At 48.4% G+C, this 24048-nt stretch overlaps 1 protein-coding gene across 6 annotated transcripts; it reads right to left on the bottom strand.

The window, feature by feature from the left end:
• Nucleotides 1-102: 102 nt before the first annotated feature.
• CHD4 (chromodomain helicase DNA binding protein 4) lies at nt 103-21305 on the bottom strand. 6 transcript variants are annotated; one of them, XM_084501551.1, is made up of 40 exons: nt 21197-21305; nt 20331-20492; nt 18293-18420; nt 17912-18103; nt 17392-17510; nt 16707-16948; nt 16493-16620; nt 16227-16362; nt 15599-15780; nt 15228-15467; nt 14111-14314; nt 13805-14010; nt 13387-13518; nt 13160-13256; nt 12585-12776; nt 12288-12488; nt 11186-11323; nt 9133-9254; nt 8842-9015; nt 8363-8504; nt 7781-7912; nt 7555-7672; nt 7223-7347; nt 6701-6938; nt 6349-6521; nt 6012-6192; nt 5824-5910; nt 5569-5657; nt 5355-5488; nt 4710-4854; nt 4359-4524; nt 3876-3985; nt 3533-3668; nt 3220-3297; nt 2977-3114; nt 2776-2884; nt 2320-2452; nt 1111-1306; nt 819-994; nt 103-702 (listed from the first exon to the last, which is right to left on the bottom strand). In XM_084501551.1, exons 2-40 carry the CDS (start codon nt 20425-20427, stop codon nt 685-687), a joined length of 5754 nt encoding a protein of 1917 aa, XP_084357677.1. In that variant the 5' UTR covers nt 20428-20492; nt 21197-21305; the 3' UTR covers nt 103-684. The 6 variants fall into 6 exon arrangements, with proteins under 6 accessions (XP_084357677.1, XP_084357676.1, XP_084357675.1 ...); XM_084501550.1 differs by having other exon boundaries at nt 5824-5934; XM_084501549.1 differs by having other exon boundaries at nt 5569-5654; nt 20274-20492.
• Nucleotides 21306-24048: the final 2743 nt, after the last annotated feature.

A 24048-nucleotide genomic window follows, 5' to 3' on the forward strand; every position in this document is an offset into this window, starting at 1 on the left:
GCCCGCCCCCACACAAGATGGCGGCAGCGCCTCCGCCCCCCCTCAGCCCAACCCCTTCCCCTCCTACATCCCCCCCACACACACTGTCCAAATAAAACGAAATAAAATACAAGGAAATTTTATTTTTTTTCCACTTTTACCAAGATTTTGCTCTGTTTTTTTATGTTTTTTGTTTTTGTTTTCACTGTTTTGTTTTTTTTTATTATTATTATTAGTGGACAAGTCCGGTCAGTTTCTGTATTAAAAAGGATCTTGATGGAGGTAGCTTTGTCTCTGTCCTGGCTTCGTCTTCTTTTTTTTTTGCTTGGTCTCACCTGTGCACTCATCTCAGTAAACAAACGCGAAATAAAATTAGAAAACAAAAAAAATAATAACTGGAATCCCAGGCCAAGGCAGCGAGCAATGTAGCCAGGCTCTCCGTGTAACAGACATGGCGCCGCGGCCTCCAGTCACTATGTACAGAGTCCATCATACATCCCCCTCTCTCCTCAGCACACTCCTTGCTCCAACGGGCTGGCTGCAGCGGAAGGAGGCTCTCCTCCTCCCGGGGACCTGCACGGCAGCTTCCATGGAGGGAAACAGCACCCAGTCAGGAATGTCAGGCAGAGGGGTAGAGTGTGAAGGGGTAGGGGAGGGAGGGTCACTTCAGCTCGGCCGAAAGATGAACAGCACTGGGCTGGGGGCTCACTGCTGCTGGGCCACCTGTAGGACCAGAGAAGACCATTTGAAATCAACACCATCATAGTATTAGTATACTATCAACAGACCCCAAAATGGGGCTGTTTCCACTCCTAGACAGCCCTGCTAGGGGTACATACTTGTTGGGGAGGGGGTGGTGGAGGGGGCTCACTGCTGCGGTTGGCCAGTCTGCTGAGGATGTTGCGCTCTGACATCTGGAGGCGCACAGCCACGGGTGGGATGCGGGCGATGGTGGCTGGCAAACGAGTCACATCTGCCTTCATGTCACTCAGAAGCTCCTCCAGCTGCTTCAGAACTAGAAGATGAAAGGACACGTTCAGGGGAGGAAAACAGGGGCTCTGCCCAAGGAAGAGACAGGAGGGGGCAGCAATGCTAAACACATCTCCAGTCTTGCTTAACACACACAATCACCTTTATGCAGCACAGCATTGGCTGGTTTATTCCCAGCCATCGACTCCTTAGATAGATGCTGGTGGCTCTCAGCCAGGCACTCCACCTCCGCAAAACGTGTGTTCAGAGCCATTGAGGGGTGAGATGGGTCTTCTGACATGTTCAGATAGGCAGCTCTTCGCAACTGCTCCTCAATCACCAGTGCTTGCTCCAAGAGCTGAAAGATAGGGTAGTAATGAGAAAAAGTCTTCCAGCAGTTGCTGGAGAAGCAGACTGTTCACACCACCCCTTAGCCTGCTCCTGATCTAGTTCTCTACTGCTTCATAAGGTGAGAGTCTGCACCCGAGTCTCCTTTCACCAGCTTCTGTTTATCTTGGAGTAAGGCCTATTTTTATCCACAAAACAATGAAGAGCTCCATTAAGCCAGGCATACAGGAAAACCAGGCTATGTATATCTAGTCTAATAAGAATACTACCACAAACTCAAATTCTTATTTCTCTGGCTCAGATTTTTAAAGGCTTTTTGAGGACCAGGTTACTTGCTCATTTACTCTTTCTGCAGGGAGTGTTTGGGATAAAGATTTTCCTTAGAACCTGAATGAGAAGTATCCTATGCTACTTACAGAAAGCACCTAAAGAACGAACAGTTAACCATGTCAGGGACATTTGAAGAAATTAATTTTAGTACTGATATAGCCTGGCTGATCAGCTCTGCTATAACAAATTAATGTTTAGTTCCAAGATTCAGAATTACATGGCCTAATTTGCGTTGGTCTTAACTTCCAGAGCTAAATGGTAGTCACTGCCAAGTAGGTTTAGACAGAATGAAAGCTACTCTTTCACCATTGTAACGTTATTCAACTTTTCTAAATTCTGCTTAGGCATATGGAATGGTTTGTAGCACATCAGGCAGAACTTGTGGTGGGAACAGCCATTTGAACCTGCATGTCTCCTGCATGCCAGTTGAAGCATCATTGGGAGGAGGTGGAAGCGGAGAGTGCACTGAACCAAGTTCCTTAACACAACTTCAAAAGAAAAGGACTCCTATCATGACACTACTACATTATTTTGACAAACTTTTTTTTTTTTTTTTAAATAGAAGGCACTGCAGAAGCCTTCCCTTCAGGGAAAAAGTAAGAATCAAAACATCAAGCTCAACAAGGCAATCATCTTGTTCTTAAAGGCCCATCCAGCTGAAAGGCACTTGTCACCCTGAAGAGAGCACCTTACCTTAAATCTCCTTGCCAAGAACTTGTTCTTTATTTCCAAGAAGTTACCCCTGTTCATCTCACCCTTGAAGGGCTCATTGAGGATGGCGTAACGTGGATCATTCTGAATATCTTGCCAACGGGCATAGCCATGACTGAGATGGGATGAGCTCAGGCAAACAAAGGCAGTGAGAACAAGGGAATATGCAGCTCAGGCAGATACAGTTCTTGAGAGGAGGTGAGGGGGAAAGGGGGTGCACGGAAGGGAGGAACAGGAGCCAAGGGAAAGGAATGAAAACTATGTCCTATTAAATCTTAACTGTGCTGACAGGAAAACTCTCCTCCCACCACTTTCACTCTGGTGAAAGAAGATAAAGACTGTCTCACTGGATGTACTGCAGTCAGACCCAAGACGGTCACCTTCACAGTAATAGCTTATGTACAAGGGGAGAGAACATGTCTATCAGGGTAAGGATACTTGATAATTCCAGCAAGGAGCCAGTAGTCATGACGCCGATGCCATATCTCATAGGTCTTCTTTGTGACAGTTGCAGCCCGCTCTTCATTCTGCCACAGGGAGTGTAATTCTGGAAAGGCAAGATACACAAAAATAATTGAAAGTTGTTTCATGAAAACAAGTAGTATCTTATACTTCCAGGTATATAAAGATGTCTGGTACCTGTGAAGCCACCATCAGCTATGTTGAACATGAACCGTTGCTTTACTGCCTTCTTGTGCCTTTCATCTACTGACTCTTTCAGCATCTCCCCGTTCTGCAGCATCACCACATCTCTCTTATCATCCTCCTTTTTCTCATCTGTACACACAAGAAGTCATTAGACCACAGCAGACAACACAGCAAGTTGGACCCACAATGAATCCTTGCAAAAGATGGACTCAGGAAGAGGATGGAACAACTCACCTTTCTCATCCAAGGTGATTATAGGAGGTTCAGGGGTATTCTCAATAGGTGCTCTGTCTTCCACTTTCTCCACATCAGCTGCAAGAGAAAAGGGGAACGTGAGACAGAGCTGGAAGTACAAGGCTTTATTCCTGAATCTGTGAAACTTGAAACTGTTCCCTGACTCCCTGTTCAAAGTCCTGGAATTGCCCCCACTGACCATGTCTGTTTCTGTAGGGTGAAGTACTAAGGCAGAGAAGATGCAGCTTTAGGAAGACATTTGTATTTTTGTTTTGGTGCATGTTGAAGGTATTGACAACCTCTCTAGAGATACCTTTGCTTTCAACTTCCATTGGCTCATCTGGTCTTTCCTTCACCTCTGGTTCCTCTACTTTTTTCTCTTCTGCTTCTGTGGGATTCGCTGGGGATTTTGCTTCCTGTGGTGGTGTCTCCACAGGCTGGGCACATTGCTGAGGACAAATCATTGAGAAGTGAGACAACACAGCACATGGAAACAGAACACAGTCAAATCAGTCTTGAAAGCAAAGATGCACAAAACTGCTAGGCCAACTCTGAGGACCTAAGAATTACCTTTAAGCATTGTTCCACAAATTAAGTGTGGGCAGAAGTAGAGACATTTGCAATCGCATGAGGCAAACAAGCAACCCAACACCCACCTCCATAGGGGCCTCTGTTTCCGTAGCAGAGGCACTAAGCTCTTTCTCTGGTTCAGCTGACTCTCCTTGCTCCTTGGTACTGGCTCCTTCTTCCACCTTTACTCCCTCCTCTGTATATTCCCCGTTCCACAGCAGCACAGCAGACAAGAGAAGGAGAAAAGCCATCAGTGAGGTCTTTCCTTCAATTTAACTAAGCACACATCTCCTTCACTCCTGGAGATTATCCCCAAACAAATGGGACCAATGTCACTCAAGATAAAACCACATCCCTCGAACACAAAACTTCTCATTTATATCTGTTCATCCAAGGAAAGCTGGTGTCCTCCCTTGCCTTTAAGGGTTTGCAAATACATTTGGCAGCCCTCCTAACACGAGAGGTAAGTTGATCTGTGTCCACCCCCAAGCCCCACCACCACAGCTCCGGTGAGGGGAAGAGCCAGGATGAGGTCAGGACACAGGATTTCACAAGGGGGAAGCTCTCACCAGGTGGAGGGACAGGGGCAGGTGTATTTGGCTGGGTATCCCCTGGTGTTGAAGGAGTTGGAGTTTTGGGAGAGGGGGAGCTTGGCTGTGAAAGCTTCTTGTTCTCCTCAATCTCTGCCAATTCTGGCATACTCCAGCGACCATTCACATGCTCAAATTCCTGCACCTGCAAGAGAAGGAGAGAAAGACATCACAGGAAGAGTCATACAAGACTTGTCCTCAAACCAGAAGAGACAGATCACTCAACACCCAAAGAAATAGGTGGGGAAGAAGAGAGAACTCACTAGCTCAGCACCCCAGTGACTAGAAGCTGTATGGAGAGAAAAGGCTGTGTTGCTCTCAGGCACCTACCTTTTTGCGTATAAGTGACATGACCCCAATGCGAGTAAGCACATGCTGTCGAGAAAGGCCTTCCCGAGGGACCCCATCTGCAAAGGTCTCTGCACCATCAGCTCCAGGTTCACACAAATGGCGCATGAACAGGGAGACATAGGCCCTAGAGCAATTAAAAGACAAGTCATTTAGGCCATAACACAGGTTAGCTGGAGACAGACCCCTTCCACATCAGACCCCTTCCCAGATGATAGAAGTCACCCCAAGCCTTCTAAGCCATCATGACAACTTCTGAGGTTCCCAATTTCTGAGGTTCCAGGCCCCCCTTTCACAAAAGTTTCCTTACAGAACTGTTACATTCACAGAGGACACAGCTGTCTTCATGTTGAGCCAGAAACAATTGTAAGCCTGGAAAGAACTGAGAAGGTATTATTATGTGCTTTGCCTGGCTATGCAAGTGTTTGATTTTGGTGACTGATGAATTGAGTCCAAGGAAGAAAACCAGAAGCAATACGCTGGCCTCTCCCAGGTCCTAGTCTCTCCTCATCACCCTGCAAAGCGCAATTTTTTTTTTTTTTTTTTAATAAAAAGGCCAGAAGAGGGCCATTTTTCATTCTTCCTCAAAGGGGCTAAACATTGCCTGTCCCTGCCTAATGCACTTACTTGAATTCTTTCTCTGACTTGCCCCGGAGGTCCCGAACAAGCCATTGGGTGGTGAATGCATCCTGAGGTGGCATTCCATAGCGCATGATAGCATTAAGGAAGGCTTTCCGCTGGCGGGCATTGAAACCCAACACCTAGAATGAGGGAAAGATAGATATGGAAACAGCCATATAGGAACAGCTAGAATTTACAGACCTATCCTGCTGCTACTTACCTCAATGTTCCCTCCTACTCGGGCAAGCAAAGGAGGCAGGGGCTTATCCTTATCATTTCTCAGGCCTTTGCGGCTAGGCCGACGAGCTGCTGAAGAGAGAAATGCAGCTAAGGAGGAGAGACAACGCACAGCATATTGTTGCGTGAATACTTCCCTTGCAGAAGGGCACCAGAAAGTGTACCAAGCATCCAAAGTCCCAGCTGTTACTACATGCAGAGAAAGCGACCCAGGAGCTCTGTCTTCACCACAACTTACCTTCAGACCTCTCATCAAAGTCCTCGTCTCCTTCTTCAGAAGCAACTGAATAGTCTGACTGATTATCTGACTGGTCATCCTGCCAGTCTGAAAGAAAAACAGCACGTGAGCCTGAGACGCTACTCCGTTACTCTCCCAGTAACACATACTTACACCCATTTCCCCCAGGTTCCTGTGGATTTTTGTACCTCTATCCTCCTGAGAGCCATCATTGTAGTTAACTTGCTTGCGAATACGTTTGCCCTTGCCCAGATTCCTGGCCAGATCCTCCTGTTGCTGCTCGTAATGGTGACGGAGCAGTTTCTCCCAGTAATCAGGATCCACTGATTCCTCCTGCTTTATGATCTCCCGTTCAACCTCTTCTTCCTCCTGCCACACAGAGTTAACATTAAGAGCCCTACATCACATATCCCAACCTGCCTGAGTAGATTTATGCCTACTTGCCCTTAAAAGCATCAGAGCTTGATTTAACTGCTCTTATACCATTCACCAGAAGACCCTAGCTGATGTCCACCTCATACTCACCCCCATTTCCTCTTCACGCACTACATACTGGGCCACCTTGAAGGAGCTGAGATACTCATTCATGCCCTGCAGTTCTGTGTCTTCTGTTTCATCCTGGTTCCGATCCAACAGGCGCTCAATTGCCTTGTCATCATAGTGGATAACACTGCTGTCCTCACCTTCTTTGTTATCCCCTGCAGAAGGAGCACAGACAGACATCTGCCATGTGGATCTCAAGGGACTAGGAGAGGATATGACACCCTAGACCTCCTTGTAGAGCTCTGATCAGTACTGTGCCTATAGTTACTAGCTAGGTAAGGATTCCTTATTTAGTCCTTCCCCACCTCCTTCACTTCTACTCTCAGCCACTCACCACCCTCAGTTGCCTCATCCTTGAAGAGCTCTTCAGTGCCAAATTTGAGAATGTCATCAAGTTCCTGTTTCGACATGGAGCCTGTCTTGGAGCCCAATCCTGGTCTCACTACCAGATGAGTTAGCATCATTTTCTTCTTGGCCACCTGAGTGATACGCTCCTCCACTGAGGCCCTTGTCACAAAGCGGTATATCATCACTTTCTTGTTCTGTCCAATTCTATGTGCACGGCTGAACGCCTAGAAGAGGGAGACACTCAGAACAGTCTAGAACAACACAAGCAGTAGCCTGCTACACCCCACCTACCTCCACAAGTTTCACACTTGCCTTCGTGTTTATTCTTAACATTAGTTAAGACATGCCCTCTGCTTGTTCACTTCCCATCTCTACCCAACCTCACTGCTCTAATTTTGCATGTTTCTAGAAGGAAAGTCACCACAAATTCCTTCACTCCCTCTGATGCTTTCACTTCCCTTCTTCCTCACAAAGGCTCCCTATAGTGAGTGGTCTCATTCAAACTCACCTGGATATCATTGTGGGGGTTCCAGTCTGAGTCATAAATAATCACAGTATCTGCTGTGGCCAAGTTAATGCCAAGACCCCCAGCTCGAGTTGAAAGCAGAAAGCAGAACTGCTGAGCACCAGGAGCTTGGAAAAAAAAAAAAAGAGGTAATCAAGGGAGAGCACATTACTCAAACAAGGATTTTTATCATCTCAGGGGAATCACTACCAGTTTAAGATTCCAGGAGAGCAATGGATGACTCAGGCCACTACCAACAATCCCATACTGAACACTAAGCACATACAAGGCAAGAAATTTAATTTTGTACATAAAATACAGAGGAGAATCCTCACCATTGAAGCGATCGATAGCCTCTTGACGCATATTGCCCGTGATTCCTCCATCAATCCGCTCATACTTGTATCCTTCATGTTCGAGGAAGTCTTCCAAAAGGTCTAACATTTTAGTCATCTGCATATCAAAAATCACCACAAGAAGTGAGGGACAAGGGGATAGCAGAACAACAGGCTCCTTTCCTTAGGAAAGGAATTCTCAGCTTTAAGGTTTTCCCTCACATACCTGAGAGAATATGAGCACCCTGTGACCTCCTTCCTTGAGATTCTTTAACATCTTCTGGAGCAGCAACAGCTTTCCAGATGCTCGAATAAGAGCACTACCATCATACATGCCATTTGGCATCTTTGGAGCTTCCTAAAAAGAAAGAAAAAGCGAGGGGTGAGAGAATAAAACTGCTTCTGCTTGATATTAGTCCCTAGCTGTGTTCTTCAGATGCTGACTCACATCTAGTCATTTAACTCAGTACAACCACAATGCACAGCATTACTTATACAAAACATCAGTGCCAGCCTGTGCTACTTATTTTGCAGTTTAACTCCTAGATCCCCTCTTTCTGACTCAGTCCCTACTTCTGATTCTCTCAAGATGAGACAGAGATGTTTCTACTTGTCAATAAAGATAATGGAAAAGGAGAGGCCTTCCAGTATGCGATGTCTACATAAAGGCATAAATATACAAGATGGGGAAAAATAGCACAAGAATAAAAAGGGAATCCCTCCATACTTGGCATGGAGCTCACAGTCTCCCTGGTAACAGCCAGCAGGGAATTTGCTTATATAAGAGTAAGTCAGCAACTGGACATACCATAGCAGCCACAGGGAAGAGGTAGGGGTGGTTGCAGCACTTCTTCAGATCCATAACAACATTGAGCAAGGAAACTTGGTTACCACCACCACGTGCATTCAGTGCCTCAAAGTTCCTTGTCAAAATGTATTTGTAGTATTTTCTGAAAAGGGAAAAAATATATGTACATAAGACACACACACACCCCTCAGGCAACCCTCATGAGAGCAACTACCACACTCATTTGTTAACATCCATACAGCTCCTGCCATTACCTGGTAACTACCTAGGCTCTGCCAGTGGCAGTTACTATCCCTTTAACCCTTACATCAGACCACAGGACTACTCCTCCTCTCAATTACAGCAGCAGCAGGAAATTTTTCTCCTATCTACTGTGCAAAAAGCTCTACAAGGAGGCTAAGGCTGTTTCAGCATCCTCTTTGGAACTGCAGAACAGAGCAACAGTAGTTCCCCAGCAAGTGTGCCATCCCCACACTCACTTCTGCATGGGGCTCAACTCCACTCTGACAATAAGTTCGGTCTTAGATGGCATGTTCTTGAAAACGTCAGCTTTGAGACGCCTCAGCATATGTGGGCCCAGCATGTCATGCAGCTTCTTAATCTGATCTTCCTTGGCTATATCCGCAAACTCTTCTAAGAAGCCCTCCAGGTTACTGCAGAGAAACAGACATTCAGCAAAATCCACAAAGGAAAAAGAGCAAAAAAAAAAAAAAGGGAATAGGAGTTTCAAGACAAGCAGGCTTTGCCTGGACTTGCACTGCAAGACTTACTGGAATCTCTCTGGTGTCAGGAAGTTCAGCAGGTGGAACAGTTCTTCCAGGTTGTTCTGCAGGGGAGTTCCTGTAAGCAGCAGCTTATGCTGGAGTGAATAACCGTTCAGCACACGGAAGAACTGGAAAAGTAGAGAGTAGGGAAGGAAGAGGGAGAGACACAAAGACTTAAGTCACAGTCCTATAAAAAAAAGTCCTAGAAAAAAGAACAAGCTAGGATTTGAATTAGATTGTATCAGCTGTTTGGATAAGAGCTCCGGGTAGCTCCCATTCCAGTCACGGACACTAGACTGATCTTATTTGGATCATGCTTCTGCATAACAAGTGACTGCAGCAAGTCCTACAAGCCATCAGGTGCTAGAAGATTTCCCTTGCTTTTTTAAGTTACAAGCTTTCAGACCACCAATCTTTTCCAGACTGCTGTACTACGTACTTTCCTCTAAATTAGTGTTCTACATTCTTACTTCTCTGCCTCGAGACTTCTAGAAATAACCAAGTCACTCTTCCTATTCATATCAATCCTGGCAGCATTCCAGAGTTCTGAACAAGCAGAGGAGAAAGAGCTAAGGGTTTGCCAATATGCCTTTGAAGTGATTTGTGCTGGCTTTCACAACAATGAAGTAATTCCAGGCAGAACTAGTGAGCAGGTAAGGTACTGAATTGAAAAGAACAAGTACAGTGTTTGCTAGCACAAATTGACAAAGCAGTAAATTATGAGCTTGGCCATTTGTTTGTTCATTTTAAACTTAACATGATATAACATCAAACAGTATGAGAGTAGCTTGTACTAGGTGGCAAACAAAATCAAAATGAGGGGTGGCATTTCTTTTGGTTATTATATCTAAAGGATTCCTTTCTTGGAAAGAAATATGGAAGTTACTTATATCTGTAAAAGATACTCATTGGTAGGCAAACATCACCTCCTGACAAAAAAGCTGATCTGTCTCACATCCAAACACCTAAAGCTGTCCTTAAGGGATAGGAAACTGATCTAGAAAGAGGTAGACTTAATGGTCTTGGTGGATAATCAATTGCAACTTAGTCATGGTGAAGCCTTGAGATTTAGTATGAACTGAAAGAGAATATGTATGAATAATAAGTGTTCTTCACCATTTCCAATAATTTCAATTCTAAGCACAGAACAACATTCAGTTTTAGGGCCTACAATCAAGCATGATCTGGAAACTGGGTATCAAGCGCAGCTGTGATATATTGGAAAGATACCTCACATTTGGATCTGAAAAGCTGAAGCTATTTTTTCTTTAAACAAAGAGGTAACTTTCTCTTACAGCCTGCAAGAACCTATAAAACCAGATTTCCAGTAACAGTTGTTTAGTGTACTAAGCCTTAGAATCCAGCTGAAGACAGACAAATCAATACCAGAATTAAAACACAAGGGCTTAGGGAGGGGCTGGATTAAGAAAGTACAGTCAATTCAACTGAATTAAAACAAGCTTAGTTAAGGTACAGCCTTGTATGAAAGCAGCTGTATGGCTTTCAGCATTTGTCCAGGCATTGTTGAACACCCCTGCCCACCTCTCCCATTTCTATAACATAGAAGAATTAGCTCTGCTACAAAGCTAGATGAATGCAGAGGCCAAGATTACTCTGGAAGCAGGACAATTGTGCTCATGAAGTTTGTTTTATGCTCAATATGGTAAAAAATCCTTTCATAATAGAGATGGTGCAGGTATACGATCTGCTTCCAGAGAAGCCTGTTTTTAAGAAAGAACATCCAGGTTTTCTTTTTTTTTTTTTAAAAAAAAAAAAAACACATTTTTTTCTAGTATACACCAATTGCCTACTCAGAGAGGAAACTGAGTTAATGAGTGAGACACACAACAAGTGAAGTTGTTACCAGTTATAATCAAAATGAAGGTTGTTCCCCCCCACCCCTCCCCGCCTTTACGATAATGCATCAAATTTGCTGTCAAACATATGACTAAGAGCTGGCAGACAAACTTACTTGCTTAGGAACAGCTATCTAATCTTCTGAACAATCTCTGCAACACGTGCCGTGCCCATAAACCTTATTACCTATGCTTTTCTGTACCTTAGACTGGTTGTTCTTCAGTCGGTGAGCTTCATCCACAATGAGACAGGCCCAGTCAATAGAGCCCAGTATGGCCATATCAATTGTGATCAGTTCATAGGAGGTGAGAAGCACGTGGAACTTCACAGCAGCCTCCTTCTGCAAAGGAAAAGAAGGGACGTGGTAATGAGATAAGGGAATGCCCCAAGACAAAGGGGTCTCTCCAAGCTGTTCCAACAAGCCATGGTTGAGCAGCACATCAAAAATCATTTTTCACATGCAGTTTCCTGTCAACAGATTCAAAAACACCACCCAAGCATTCCAGTTCTTCAATCCCCTATTGTTTTACACAAGTAAGTCTCTTCAATCCCCTTGTTACTTACTACTTATGGACAGTAACCAAGTCTTGAAACAAGTTTACAGATAAGCTGTGAATAGAGGTACATTATGGAAAGATCTGGAGAAACGTAGCTCATCAAAAAGTTAAGACTTAAATAGCTTATCAGAAAAATTTGTTAGTACTCTGTGCAGATAAGTTTCAAGGGAAACCAAAACCAAGGAGTCCTATTTAACTCTGCCACTGGGAACACTTTTCCTAGTAAAAAAATAAGGTGGTAGCTAGACTAAAATTCTTAGACTACAATTCTATTAAAAACAGCCACTTATGTCAGGATCTTCCTTCCTGTCTGGGCACAGAATGCAATTTCTGAGATGTCTAGATGTGGCTTTACTACCAGCCAGTTCCTCATAGAGAGGTAAGAAGGAGGAGTCAAGTTCATGCAGACTGGCAATTCTGACATTAACTTAGATCTGTAGGGAGCATGATATATAACTTCACAGATTAAGCAGAAGAATAAAGAGACTTGCCTATAGCCAGTATTGCTTTAGTCAACACCCTTTTTCTTCAGGGCTGTATGGTTCAGACTGGTAAGTGCTTAAAACTGTCTAGAAAAGGAGTCTAACTAAACACCCAGTAGTCATCAATTTGTAGTTATTTCCCCTGCAAAGCTAAAAGTATATTCAGTTCCCAGGGATTTCAGAATATCTGAATCTTGGCTGCTGAAAACCAGTCTAGTGCATCTCTTCTTCCAGTTCAGGCTTGCAATACAGCGAAGTTCTGTACCTTCATTCTGGATGCTTTTTTGCCTCCACGTATGGCATTATCCTCGAAAGTGAACTCATTCTCACGGATGATGGCCCGGCTGTCTTTGTCCCCAACATAGGTCACTACGTACATATCTGGCGCCCACATCTCAAATTCTCGTTCCCAGTTGATGATAGTGGAGAGTGGGGCACTCACCAAGAAGGGTCCCTTTGAGTGGCCCTATGAACAGAATCATTAAGAGCATTAGATGAATGCATCCACTCACTTGTGGCATTTTCCTGGGTAGTGTTCTCCCAGCTATGTTTGGCCTCTCACCTCTTTGTACAAGGAATATAGGAACACAGCTGTCTGCACAGTCTTTCCCAGACCCATTTCATCTGCCAAGATTGTATCTGTGCCCTGAGCCCAAGAGAAACGCAGCCAGTTCAGTCCTTCCAGTTGGTATGGGTGCAAGGTACCCCCCGTTACGTCGAGGTACTCAGGTTGCCGGTCATATTTCACTGTTGGCTACAGCAGAAAGAAGGAAGAGTTGAGATTATCAAGAGTTCTTTCCTAGTCAATACATATTCCTTAATGTAGATGATACTCCATTGAAAACCACCACATTAAGCCCAGTACTAAATCCCTAAAAACCCATAAAAAGGGTTGTCCATCAGCCCCCCCCCCACTTTTTTTCTTAAATCTATTTCTACCAATAACCAGCCAGTCTGTTTCCAGTGTACAAACTAGGCCTTTATCTGAAGGTTGTATGTACCCATTTACATTTTAGGCCTGGAAGGAATTACAAGTCTTGTGTTTGTCACCCTTAGGTTTTCCATTTACCAAGCCCCAGCCCCACTCAAAACCACCAGCTCCATCAGATGGCACCAAAGCAATAAACAGTAACTTACATCTACTGTGGGAGTTTCAGGGGGCCTTTCCAGTTTCCGCATCTTCACTTTCTTTAGCTTCTTGCCAGGCCTTCCTTCTTCACCCCTCATCAGCTCCCTATGCAGAGACAGTCCCAAGAATACACAAGTTTAATGGCTTCTGTAATGCAGCCTGTGCTAGGTAGTGGTATACTCAAATACTTTCTGTTGAGATAAGAGGAATGTGACCTCTAGATATTTTCTCCGACCTGTGATTCCAGTAGGCTTGCTTGTAAAGGTCATAATCTTGGATATCCACATCCTCACTTTCCCACGATGCCTGGTCATAGGGCAGGTCTCTCCATTTAATCAAATAGTGGACATTCCCCTTCTTATCCACACTGAGGGAGAAAGCAGTAAGTCTTAAGCACTGTGAAAAGATACTATTCACCCAATCCACTCAAGTTGGAGAAAAAAGGATCCCTTAATGAAGCAACAAACACAAGAACAATGTTTGTCATATAAACAAAAGAACTCCCACTTTTCCCACTCATTAACGATAACGATGCAGCTTAGCTCATCAACTCTTCCTTAACCCTACCTAAGGCATTTGTTAAAAATCCTCCTGCTCTTCCACAGGGAGAGGTATTTAGATAAAAAAAAGTTTGTCTTTGCTTCCTTCCCTACCTATGATTAAGGATTCTGTGGATCATCATCCACTCTGGCTTGATCCCGTATCGGTAGAAGCGCTCCTCCATTTCAGCATATTTGGGGTCCTTGTTCTTTCTCTTTCGGCTTTTCTCCTCTTCACCTCCGAAGTCCCCTGAGGGTGGCTCATCCATATCATTCTTGCGTTGGTAATTTCGAAACATGACCTGACAGTGCAGCTCCAACTGGAGTCAAGACAAAGTTAGAGATCATAAGTATCTCTCCCTAACTACCCACAGAAATAACCATATCATAAGGGTGGATGGCTAAGAGTTTTAAATTCACCTGCAATTCCGACACCCAAGAGCAGTGCCAGTAGGACATGCCCTGCCATTTGACAAAGAACTGCCTTTCAGGCCGACCCTCCAGAGGCTTCGGAGGAGGAGCATTAGGGTCTGCATCAGGTGGACGTGGTGGCGGGGGACCAACTGGGGGCTGACCCCATTTCCAGATCAAGATCTTCTGCACCTTTCCTTTCAAAGCAGGGCACTAAAAAGTTAAACAGATCGTTATACCAGACTGCAATGAAGTATTCTAACTACAAGTGCTGAAGAGTAGAGAGTGTTCAAAGAGTCACAGTTCTCTTCCTTAGAGCTTTACTACGCAAGTGGAGTTTGCTCTTTGGGCTTGGAAGCTTTCATCCTCTTATTTACAGCATTTCCCTGAGCTTTCTCTAATTTGTCTCCCCTCCCAAGACTGGGGAATCCAATTTAGTATCTTAATTTAGTTGTCTCCCCAGGGCACAAAAAAATCAGAAGTTCTACATGAATTACACACATTGCTGGGCTTAATGTCAGTCCATCCAACCAGAACTCTAATGTACCAGAAGTGTTTTTCTGTAGAACTATCAGCCCAGTATTGGGATGTACCCTGAAGCAGATTCTATTTTGTTCATTATCTTAGAATTCCTCATCACTGACCGAAAGCATCTAATCCCAGTTATAATACTTCATTTCAGTAACATCTTGCAACAGTGTGAAATTTCTGACCATCTACTATGAAAAGGCTTGGCGTTACAGAGCCTGCAGCACAAGATCTGTTTGGCTCAGCATCAGCTTAAAATATTTAAGTGCTGAATTTGCTTGCACTCACATTGCTGCTTCTGCATACACACAGGGCCCAAGAAAATTGAGCTTTGGCATCCTGGACCCAGGACTGCCCAACTACTTCACACATGGGCAAACCTCACGGAACTCAATTGCTGTAATCCTGTACTTCCTGCTCTCTGGAGTAAAAACAACCAAGCTACATCCAACCACAGAGAGCCAGACCTCAGCGAACTATGACAAAAATGCAATAGCCTCCTCTGAGGACCTAGCATTTCCAGGAAAATGTGATGTTCAAAAGGGAACAGATCCATCTGCTCTTTTAGCCACAGGAGAGTGGTATAGCAGAAACTTACAGTGCAGCGAGGACACAGCCACTCCCCATTGGGAATCTCTGGCAATGGGGGATTCAGACAGTGGATGTGATAGGACGAAGGACAGGCATCACAGCACAGCAGCTCTCCTCCATCCTTGCAGACCCTACAGAACTCCATATGGTGGTCATCTTCCTCCTCAGCATCCCCCACAACATCTTCCAGGATCTCCTCACCTTCGGAGTTATCCTCCTTTGCTTCCCACTGAATGCCCTCTTTTTCCTACAGGAATAGGAAAATTAGAAAAAAATCTGATTGACGCATTTGTGACTATCTTCATTAGCGCTGAAGAACAGCATCAAGTCAACTGACCTTCCCCCTTGACAACAAATTCGGGGGAATCCAGTACTCACACAGTGTGGGCAGCTCCATTTGCCCTCTGGGGCTTTCTCCATGTCTGGGTCCAGGCAAACCATGTGGTAGGCACGAGGGCAGGTATCACACAGTATGATTTCTCCTCCCTGCTGGCACACCTCACAGTAGTCCTGGTGATCAGTCTCATAGCCATCCACAGCCACTGTGGAGTCCTCCTCACCTGCAGAGGACGTGGGGAGTTAGAATAGTACAAGGCACAGCAGATACAAGCTTCTTGCAGCAAGGGCTGGAGCCTCCCTCAGCACCAGACTATATAGTTGCAGAGTGAATTTTGGATTCTGTATCTCTATCCTTGTAATAAACAGGGCAGGGGGCAAAAACTGAAATGGAAGTGAAACAAAGCCCTTTGGGGCTCCTTCCACCCATGAAATTAAAAGTGTACCTTAGGCCAGGAAAACTCAGCACTGTATCTGTTCCTCTACCAAAGAGAGAAAGAATTCCTGGGCACCTTTTCCTTACTGGAAGTAATAATCAGGTCTTTCCTCCATGAAGGATTCTCCTCCCTCAAGTACACTGAGAAGTACCCAAATGCTGCATAGACACTCCTCTCATCTCTACATACACTTAGCTGTAATTTTGTTTCCAGCTGACAGCAAGCAGCAATACCTTTCTTTTTCTTTTTCCCAGCTTTGAGTTTTTTGCGACTGCGACTACTACGGCTGGTAGATCCATCTGAAACAGAATAGCTGTTGATGCTGGCGTCATCGAAGTCTGACTCCACATCCAGATCATCGTCTTCGCTCTGAGGTAGGGAAGAAGAAAGATGTGCTGCTCAGGCATGCACGCTGGGGACAGCGATCAGCCCCAGATCCCAGCATCTCTAGCATGTCACCAGCTCCTCCTCAGAATATCAAGGAAGGAGGGTCACTTACCGATGATCTCTTACGCTTGGAGCCAAATCCTCCCAGCTTGATTTTCAAAGGTGCCACTTTCTTTGTTTTAGGTTTTTTGATATCAGGAATACGAGGACTGGCCTTGGGCTTCCGCCGGGCATTGGGTCCTGGGAACAGAGGAGCCTGTGAGTGGGAAGGACTACTGCCTTGACACCACTCTCTCTCTGCCACCCCATCAGATTTTTCATCTCACCTTTGCCCTCCTTTGTCTTGGCTTTCCTGAGCGGCACATCTACCGGGGGCTGCGGCAGCACAGCATCCACATTTGTCACCATACTCTCCACTACTGCAACAGCTGCAGCGGCAGCAGCAGCCACAGATGCACCTGAACTTCCCTTGAAGGGGTTGTTTGTGCTGAACTCCCTCCACTTGGCTCCCAGTACCATCATCATCTTCGACACAGCTATTTTAGGGTTCTTGGCTGCAATAAGTGGCCTGCATACAGTTAAGGAAGGAAGAGTTACTAACCAGCCTGAAGTCTAGATGATTCTTTCTCCTCCCATTCCCCCCCCCAACCCTCCCAGCAGCACTTCTCTCCCAAGCTACATTCCTTTCTAATCTCTGATCTCAACAGGCAATGAATCTCTCCACTCCCTCCCATCCTTCACACAGTGTGGAGGTAAACGCTCCAGGATTTGGAGATCAAAATGGAATTTAGCACATTGGGGGGGGGGGAAACGGACTAGAAGAACTTGCATCATTTTCAATCACTGAAAACAAAATATGTACATCAATTATTTTAGTGTTGCTTCAATTTTTGCTCTAGGTAGGACGCTAGTGTCTCTAACATGGTTTTGGAACCTCACAACACAAAACCTAGTCTTTTTTTTTTTTTGCACTTCAGGAGTCCTTCCAAGTGCTAGAGGCTTGCAGATCACCTGACAAACTGGCTGAAAGCTTTATAGTTGGTTAGAGTGCGGTAATCCTCCTCTGTGAAGATATGGTCAATATCCTCCATGCCCCAATCCTCTAAGAGCTGAGCAGATGACTTTGGCTCCTGTGCAAAGAGAATCACAGCAACTCTGAGCAAAAGCGCACACTCTACAGAAGAACTTCCATACATCTACATCATCTACCTTTCACCTACAGATGACCCAGTGGGTCAGGACAGGGGGATTTCCACCTCCTCCCCCCTTTCACTTGTCACTGCCATAGGACAGAGCCTCACTAGAACATCAAAAGTGGGAAAAGTCTTCAGATTTAATATACTTTCTAGGTGGGTTTAAGGTAGGAGAGAGGAAGGCATGCAAGATGGGACAGCATTCAGGTCAGTCAGGTTTAGCAGAGGAAGAAACTGAACTGTCCCCACTTCATGCACAGTCACAAACAGCACCAATCCCCAAAATTGGATAAAGGGAAGCAAGGAACAAGCAGGCCATCAGCAGGGTATCCTCTCACCTTGGAGTCATCATCTTCTTCCTCTTCTTCTTCTTCCTCCTTGCGCTTCGCTTTGTTTTTCTTTTCCTTCTTAGGCCCTAATTTCTTCTTTTTCTTCTTCCCAGGAGTATAGTCACTGCCTTCACTGTCCGAGCGCAGAACCTCCTCCTCTTCCTCCACAAACTCATTGCCCTCACCAGAGCTGTCCCCCAGCTGGGGAGGGAGGGAGAGAGAAGATCAGGCAGCTGTGAGAAAATACCCCGGATAAGCACTAAATGCCACATTCTCCCCAAGCTCTAGAGGATTCACACAACGGATTGCTGCTGTAGGTCAACAACAAAGCCATTCCCCCCCTCATGCCACATATCCATAGAGCGTGATCCAAGACATCCTTTTCCTCACCTCCTTCTTCTGACGCTTGCTGAGCTTGGGCACTTTGGGTTCCTTTAGTTTCTTGGGCTTCTTCTTCTTCTTGATTTTGGGTGTTTCAGCCTCAGACAGAAGCTCTTCTTCCGGCTCTTCTTCAGGCTCTGGAGGGGAAGAGGTGACATGTAATTTCAACCCGTTTGTGCACTACGCCATAGCCCACTTTTCACTGACATCACTTGATTTGTCTAGCTGCTACATACTTACAAACACAGAAGCGTTTACAACTGCTTACCCTGTTACTGTTTATAACATACACTACTTAATCATATGGTAAGTAACACATTTTCCTCCCTCCCTCCAACAAGGCCCATTTCCACAGTATTCCTTCTCCAAGCAGAGCTGCACTCAGATCTTAAGGCCCAAAAGTTTGCCTTAACCAAACAAGAAGAAAGGGCAGAGAGCAGATGGCCACATCTGAAGGAGATGAAATAGTGAATATATTGGAGAACATGAATAGAGGACTGAAACAGTATCCAGGTCTCCAGAAGAGAAGTTACTTAACCTCTTCACCAGGGCATCAGCATGCAAAATAGAGTCCATAAGCCACTCCTTGGCCTCCTCCATAGGTAAGCTGCTACTCAGCAGCTCAGTTCTGATTTGGATTTGGCACAGCTTTCTCCCCCCGACCCTCCCTTCTATGCCAACAGCTGGCAAGCTCACCCCATGGGCAGGGACACACAGCCTGTCTCCCTGCGGCCCCAGGGCAGGGGCAGCCCACTGCTCCTTTGTGGCAGCCTGCAGGAGCAGCCCAGCCATTCGCCCTCCCCTGCCGCCCCGCCCATCGCACACAGCCAGAGTCACTCCTTCTGCCTCCAAGGGAAAATGGCCTCCTGACCACAGGGGCTGGGCAGGATGGAGGAAGACACAGGTCAAGAGAGCTGCGGCAGTGGGATGAGGAGAGGCAGGTAGAGCTCTCAAGGTTTGGGGTCCCTGCATCCCTGACATGCTGCCAGCCAGTTAGTAGCTCTTCACTGGCACAGTCCTGCAACACCAGTTCCTTCAGGGATTCCACATCTTCCTCTCCTGCTAGTTCTGATTTAGAGCCTCTAGTGTCCCATCCCTTCCAATGCATCTCCTAAACCTCTCAAGTTTGCAGTGATTTTAAGTTTTTCTTCACCAAGACTTTCCTTACAAGGCTTACTGACAACCTTCCCCCTACCTAAGATTTTAGCAGGACCAGAAGGCACCTGGAGACAAACCTCATGAGAAAAAGCCAAGAAGCCCTTAACACCACTTTCCCTTTCCAGATGCAACATTTTGTCATATGATGCTACAACACTACAGCATGACCTGATAAGAAAAGTCAAACTTGTCTTACAGTCCAGCACATTAGGATACACGTTCCATTTTACAAGGAAGCAGAGAATCCAGATGTTTAAGGACTTGCTCTGTGGACATGCAGCGATAACACCAGAAACAGAGGAGTACCCAGGGCTCTAACTCCAGTCTGATGCTGACGAGGATGCAAGCAAGAGGGAAAAGGCAAGGTACAAAGACTACAAGAAAAGCAAAGGTGAGCAGACAGCACAGAGCAAGAACCACAAGCCTCAATAATTGGGTGTGGTGAAGAAAAAGTGGGTCACGCAACAGCCCAGGGCAGTTTGCTCTGGACGTCAGCAGGTCTGGGATCCCTGATGAAAAAGCCAGATGTGCTGCCCTTTCACATAGTGCCCCCCATCGCCCTCCCCACTCAGGAGGGATGAGACTGGCAGGTGTTTCCATAGCCTGTAAGGGCTGGACATGCTGCCTCCACCCCTCACACCTCCTCAAAGCATGCTCCCCTGACAACCCGCGATGTCTCGGCACGAAGTCAGCTCCACCTGACGCGAAGCCACAGGCCTGGTGGTGTGAAGTAGCCCCAGGACTGTGATACCCAAATGAAAACCGCACGCCTGGCTCCGAGTCAATAGCCATATCCCCCCCCCACCCCCCGCAGACCACGCGTTTCACATACCCATGGTGAGAGGAGCATTACCCCACTTCACACCCGGGCCCTGCAGGCCCTCGATACCTTGGTGCTGGGGGATGGCGTTGTTCAGGAGGATCTCCATCTCATCGTCGTCGCTGCCCCCGGAGCACGGTGAGGGCGACCCGATGCCCGACGCCATGTCCTCCAGACTGGGGGAGGCCCGGGCTTACAGACCGCGTCGTCTTCTCGCCAGCCAAGCCGGTGCTTCGCCGAAAGGAACGAAGAAGAAGAAAGTTACAGCGGGTACCAACTCCGGCTTCCCAAGCAATAGTGCTACCAAGAGGCTCCTCGCGAGAACGCTTCGCCAGCAACTTCCCCGCGCTGGGAGCCTGCGGTGTTACGGGGAAGCCTGGCAGCAGCCACCAGACGGGAGTCGCGACGAGGCACAACCGAGCCAGCACCTGCACGAACACCCCCCCCGTCCCCCTGCAGCCCTGGGTCACGTCTGCCCCCCGGGGACCCCGCACAAAAGGCGGCGGTGCCTGGGCGCTGCCCGCAGCCCCGCTCCCTGCCCGCCGCTCCCGCGCCCCCGCCCGGAGCGGGGCTGCGCGGCGCAGGGCGGGGGTGGCGGAGGGGAGGGTGGGGGGGGGGCACGGTGCGGGGCGGGGCCGGGGAAGTCCGGCTCGCAGGCAGCGAGGGGCCGCCTCTCCCCGGGGACGGCCGCCGGGGCGGAGGCCGAGCAGCGAGCGGCAGAGCCCGGCGGGGAGGCCGCCCCCCGCCCCGCAGCGTCCCCGCACACCGCACACGCAGCCGGGAGGGGGAAGGGGGGCGCGTCCTGCGGCCGCCCGTGAGGGGACAGCGCGGCCCCCCGGGGAAGGGGGGGAGCCGCGGAGGAGAAGGGGGAGCTGGGGGGGTCCCGGGAGGTGGGGGGAGGCTGTGCCCGCCCGCGTCCCCTCCCGGCTCCTCACCCGGCTGCAGACCCCCAGCTCCGCTCTGCCACCGCCGCCGCTGGTGCTGCTGCTGCTGCTGAAGGGAAAATGGCTCCGACCCCGGCACCGCCTCTTAAAGGGGAAAAAACCCGGCCAGGCCCCGCCCCGCTCCCGCCTCCATCCCATAATATGCCCCGGGACCCCGGCAACAGGCTCCGCCCCCATCTCCCCGGCAACACCCCCCCCCCCCAACCGAGACATCCCATAATATTCGTCCTCCCCTCAGAACTTCCCACTCACTGCCCGGCCCGGCATCCCATAATAACCCCCCCCTCCCGGTCTAGAAACATCCCATAATATGCCCCCCCCCACACCCCCCCCTCCTCAGCCGAGCAACATCCCATAATACTCCCCACCCTCTCACCCCTTCGCTCCGACATCCCATAATATGCACCACACCACCACCACCACCAACCCCCCCCCCCCCCCGACGGGGACCCTGCGCCCCCCGCGGCGCGGCCCCTCGCCCGCCATCCCATAATAGTCTCGGTGTGTGTGTGTGTGTGTGTGTGTGGACAGCAAGCTGTAGTAACCCCCGGAACATCCCATAATAGTCATACCCCAGGCGCACATCCCATAATACTCACCGCCACCTCTCCCTCCCCCCCCCCGTTCCCTTGTGCGGGCAGGCATCCCATAATAGTCGCCGGGAGCCAGCGTCCAGCCAGCCAGCCCATAATACTCATGGCCGGCCGCCCTCCCTGCCAGCCCCGCGGGGCTCCGCCGTGCCCACAGCCCACCGGGCTCTCCGTGCCACCCCACAGGTCCTGGGAGCACTGGGAGCACTGGGAGCACTGGGACACGCGAGCTGGGGGCACCTCTGGTGGCATGGACCCCAGTGACCATCAGCCCTGCGGGTGCTGCGGTGACTTCTGTCGCTTCCCCGACACATACGTGGGCCTGTGACACACGGCACGGCGCCGTCGCGAGCGCTGGTGCCTATAAGGCTGCCCCTGCCCCGGTGATGCCCCTCTGTACCTGCTGCCCACCGCCAGCCACCATCACCTCGTGAGGGCCATAGGCAGAAGCACACCTCGCGTGGTGGCGTTGCTGCTATCAGCGCCTGTGCCACGCCACACCTGAAGTACCCCCGTGCACGTGGATATTCCACAAGGCCACCCCTTGGCCTCTGCCGCATGCCAAAGGTGCCTCTTACGGCTCTGCCCACACATGCGGCCCCCAGCTTGCCACCTCCCCGCAGCGAGCACCTGCGTGCTGAAACGCCGCCAAGCTCCACCACTGTGTCCGCGTGCCCTTCAACAGCTTCTGCTCCGGGGCAGTCCGTAACGCTATCGCCGCACGCAGCCATGCCGCGGTGCGAGCCACCCCTCCGTGCTCGCCCTTCCTGCGCCCCGAAACGCGACTGCGTTGTTCACCTTACACCTACCGAAATTCCACCGCTCCTCCAGCCATCCGTGTTACACACGCGGGCACTGCCCCTGCCTCTATACCTTCGCCCGAACTATGACGACGCTATTATTTATCTCAGCTCCACAGGGGGAGAGAGGCAGGAATGAGCCGTGCTACTACACCACAGAAACTATCTATCCTTCACGTGGATAAACCCTAACAGAATATTCTGCCTTACAGAGGCGTGCGGGTGATAGCGCTACCACCGAGCTCACGCGGACCCCCGCAGGACTTTTCTTTCCCCTCTTTTGTGCGCTGACAGCCGTAATCCCCTCTAATGGGAGCAGTGCAGACAGCCATGCCAAATTCCTGTGCTAGGCAGGCCAGCCCAGACAGTTACTGCGGCACTCACAGCGTGCCTCTTGCAGCAGTCCAGTCACCTGGCAGGAGGCACGATACCGGCAGGAACCCTGCAAGGTGGGTTACTGCACTCTGCATGCACTCGGTAGTGCTTGTGCTGGTAGGGTTATGACCTCGAGTGCTGTTTGCTACCATTTGCCTAACATATGTCCTACAGCCTTGGATGCTCCAAGTCCCAGGCTTCCCAATGAGCCACCACTTTGCTGAAGTCTCAAACACATTTTTGTCATCAACGCTGAGCTTCCCCGCCTCAGATCCAACTCATTTTTCTTTGTAACTTGGCGTTCTTCAGTCAGCAGAAACCTTACTTTTCTCTCTAAAAATCCCAGGCAGGGTATAAACAAACATGATGAAGATGTTTTCAGTGTTTGAAAAAAAAAAGAGAGAGAGACAAATGGCAATGAGATGTCTTTTGTGACAATACCACAAGAGAGATTCTCAGCTGCCCTACCTCTCCACTTACTGGGTTTAACAGCAACTTTGGAGTCTGTAGCACTTGTTTGGATAACAATTACCACAGGGTCTCTACAATGTAACTTCCCATGCCTACTGATTCATGTCAATGCCCTGAACAACACTATGGTGCCCTTCTGTTGGGGAAAATGGCCGTCATATGCCCCCACCCTGGTTAAGGAAACCCAAATTACCCAAAAGGGTCCCCGTGGACCTCTGCCCAGCTCTGTTTCTGAGGATGACTGGGTGAAAGGGGCTGCTTATCCCCGTGGTAACATGGTGGTGGGGCTTCTACTTAAATTATTTCTGCAGCTCCATGCATGGCCCATATTCCTGGGGTACAGTCCTCACCCGTGAGGTGAACGCATCCAAGGTTTGTGTCTAGGATCCAGGAGACCTGCCCCATCTATCTTTCCCTACACTGCAAGCAGCCTGCAGATAAACCCTGTCGCATTTAGCCACGGACCGCCTGCCCCCAGCCTTTCATCGGGCTCATGGTCCTTTTCAGGTTTCGCTTTCAGCAGAGACGTGTTTCTTCAAGGCAACAAGAGCCAAGCGTGCTGTTGTTTCCCCGTGGCCCTTGCTCAGTGTTTTCACTCACGCGTGAG

The sequence above is a fragment of the Aythya ferina genome, assembly GCF_964211825.1.
Source record: "Aythya ferina genome assembly, chromosome: 1".
Taxonomy (NCBI): Eukaryota; Metazoa; Chordata; class Aves; order Anseriformes; family Anatidae; genus Aythya; species Aythya ferina.

Bases quoted from the DNA above. Each gene is read 5' to 3' on its own strand.
- CHD4 (XM_084501546.1), bottom strand. From the start codon at position 20,427: ATGGCGTCGGGCATCGGGTCGCCCTCACCGTGCTCCGGGGGCAGCGAC. The intron at 7,913-8,362 runs GTATGTCCAGTT...CTTTCTTTTTAG, and splicing joins TCTTCCCTGTGGCTGCTATG to GAAGCTCCAAAGATGCCAAA. The intron at 4,525-4,709 runs GTAGGTGCCTGA...CTTCTCTTGCAG, and splicing joins TGTCACTTATACGCAAAAAG to GTGCAGGAATTTGAGCATGT.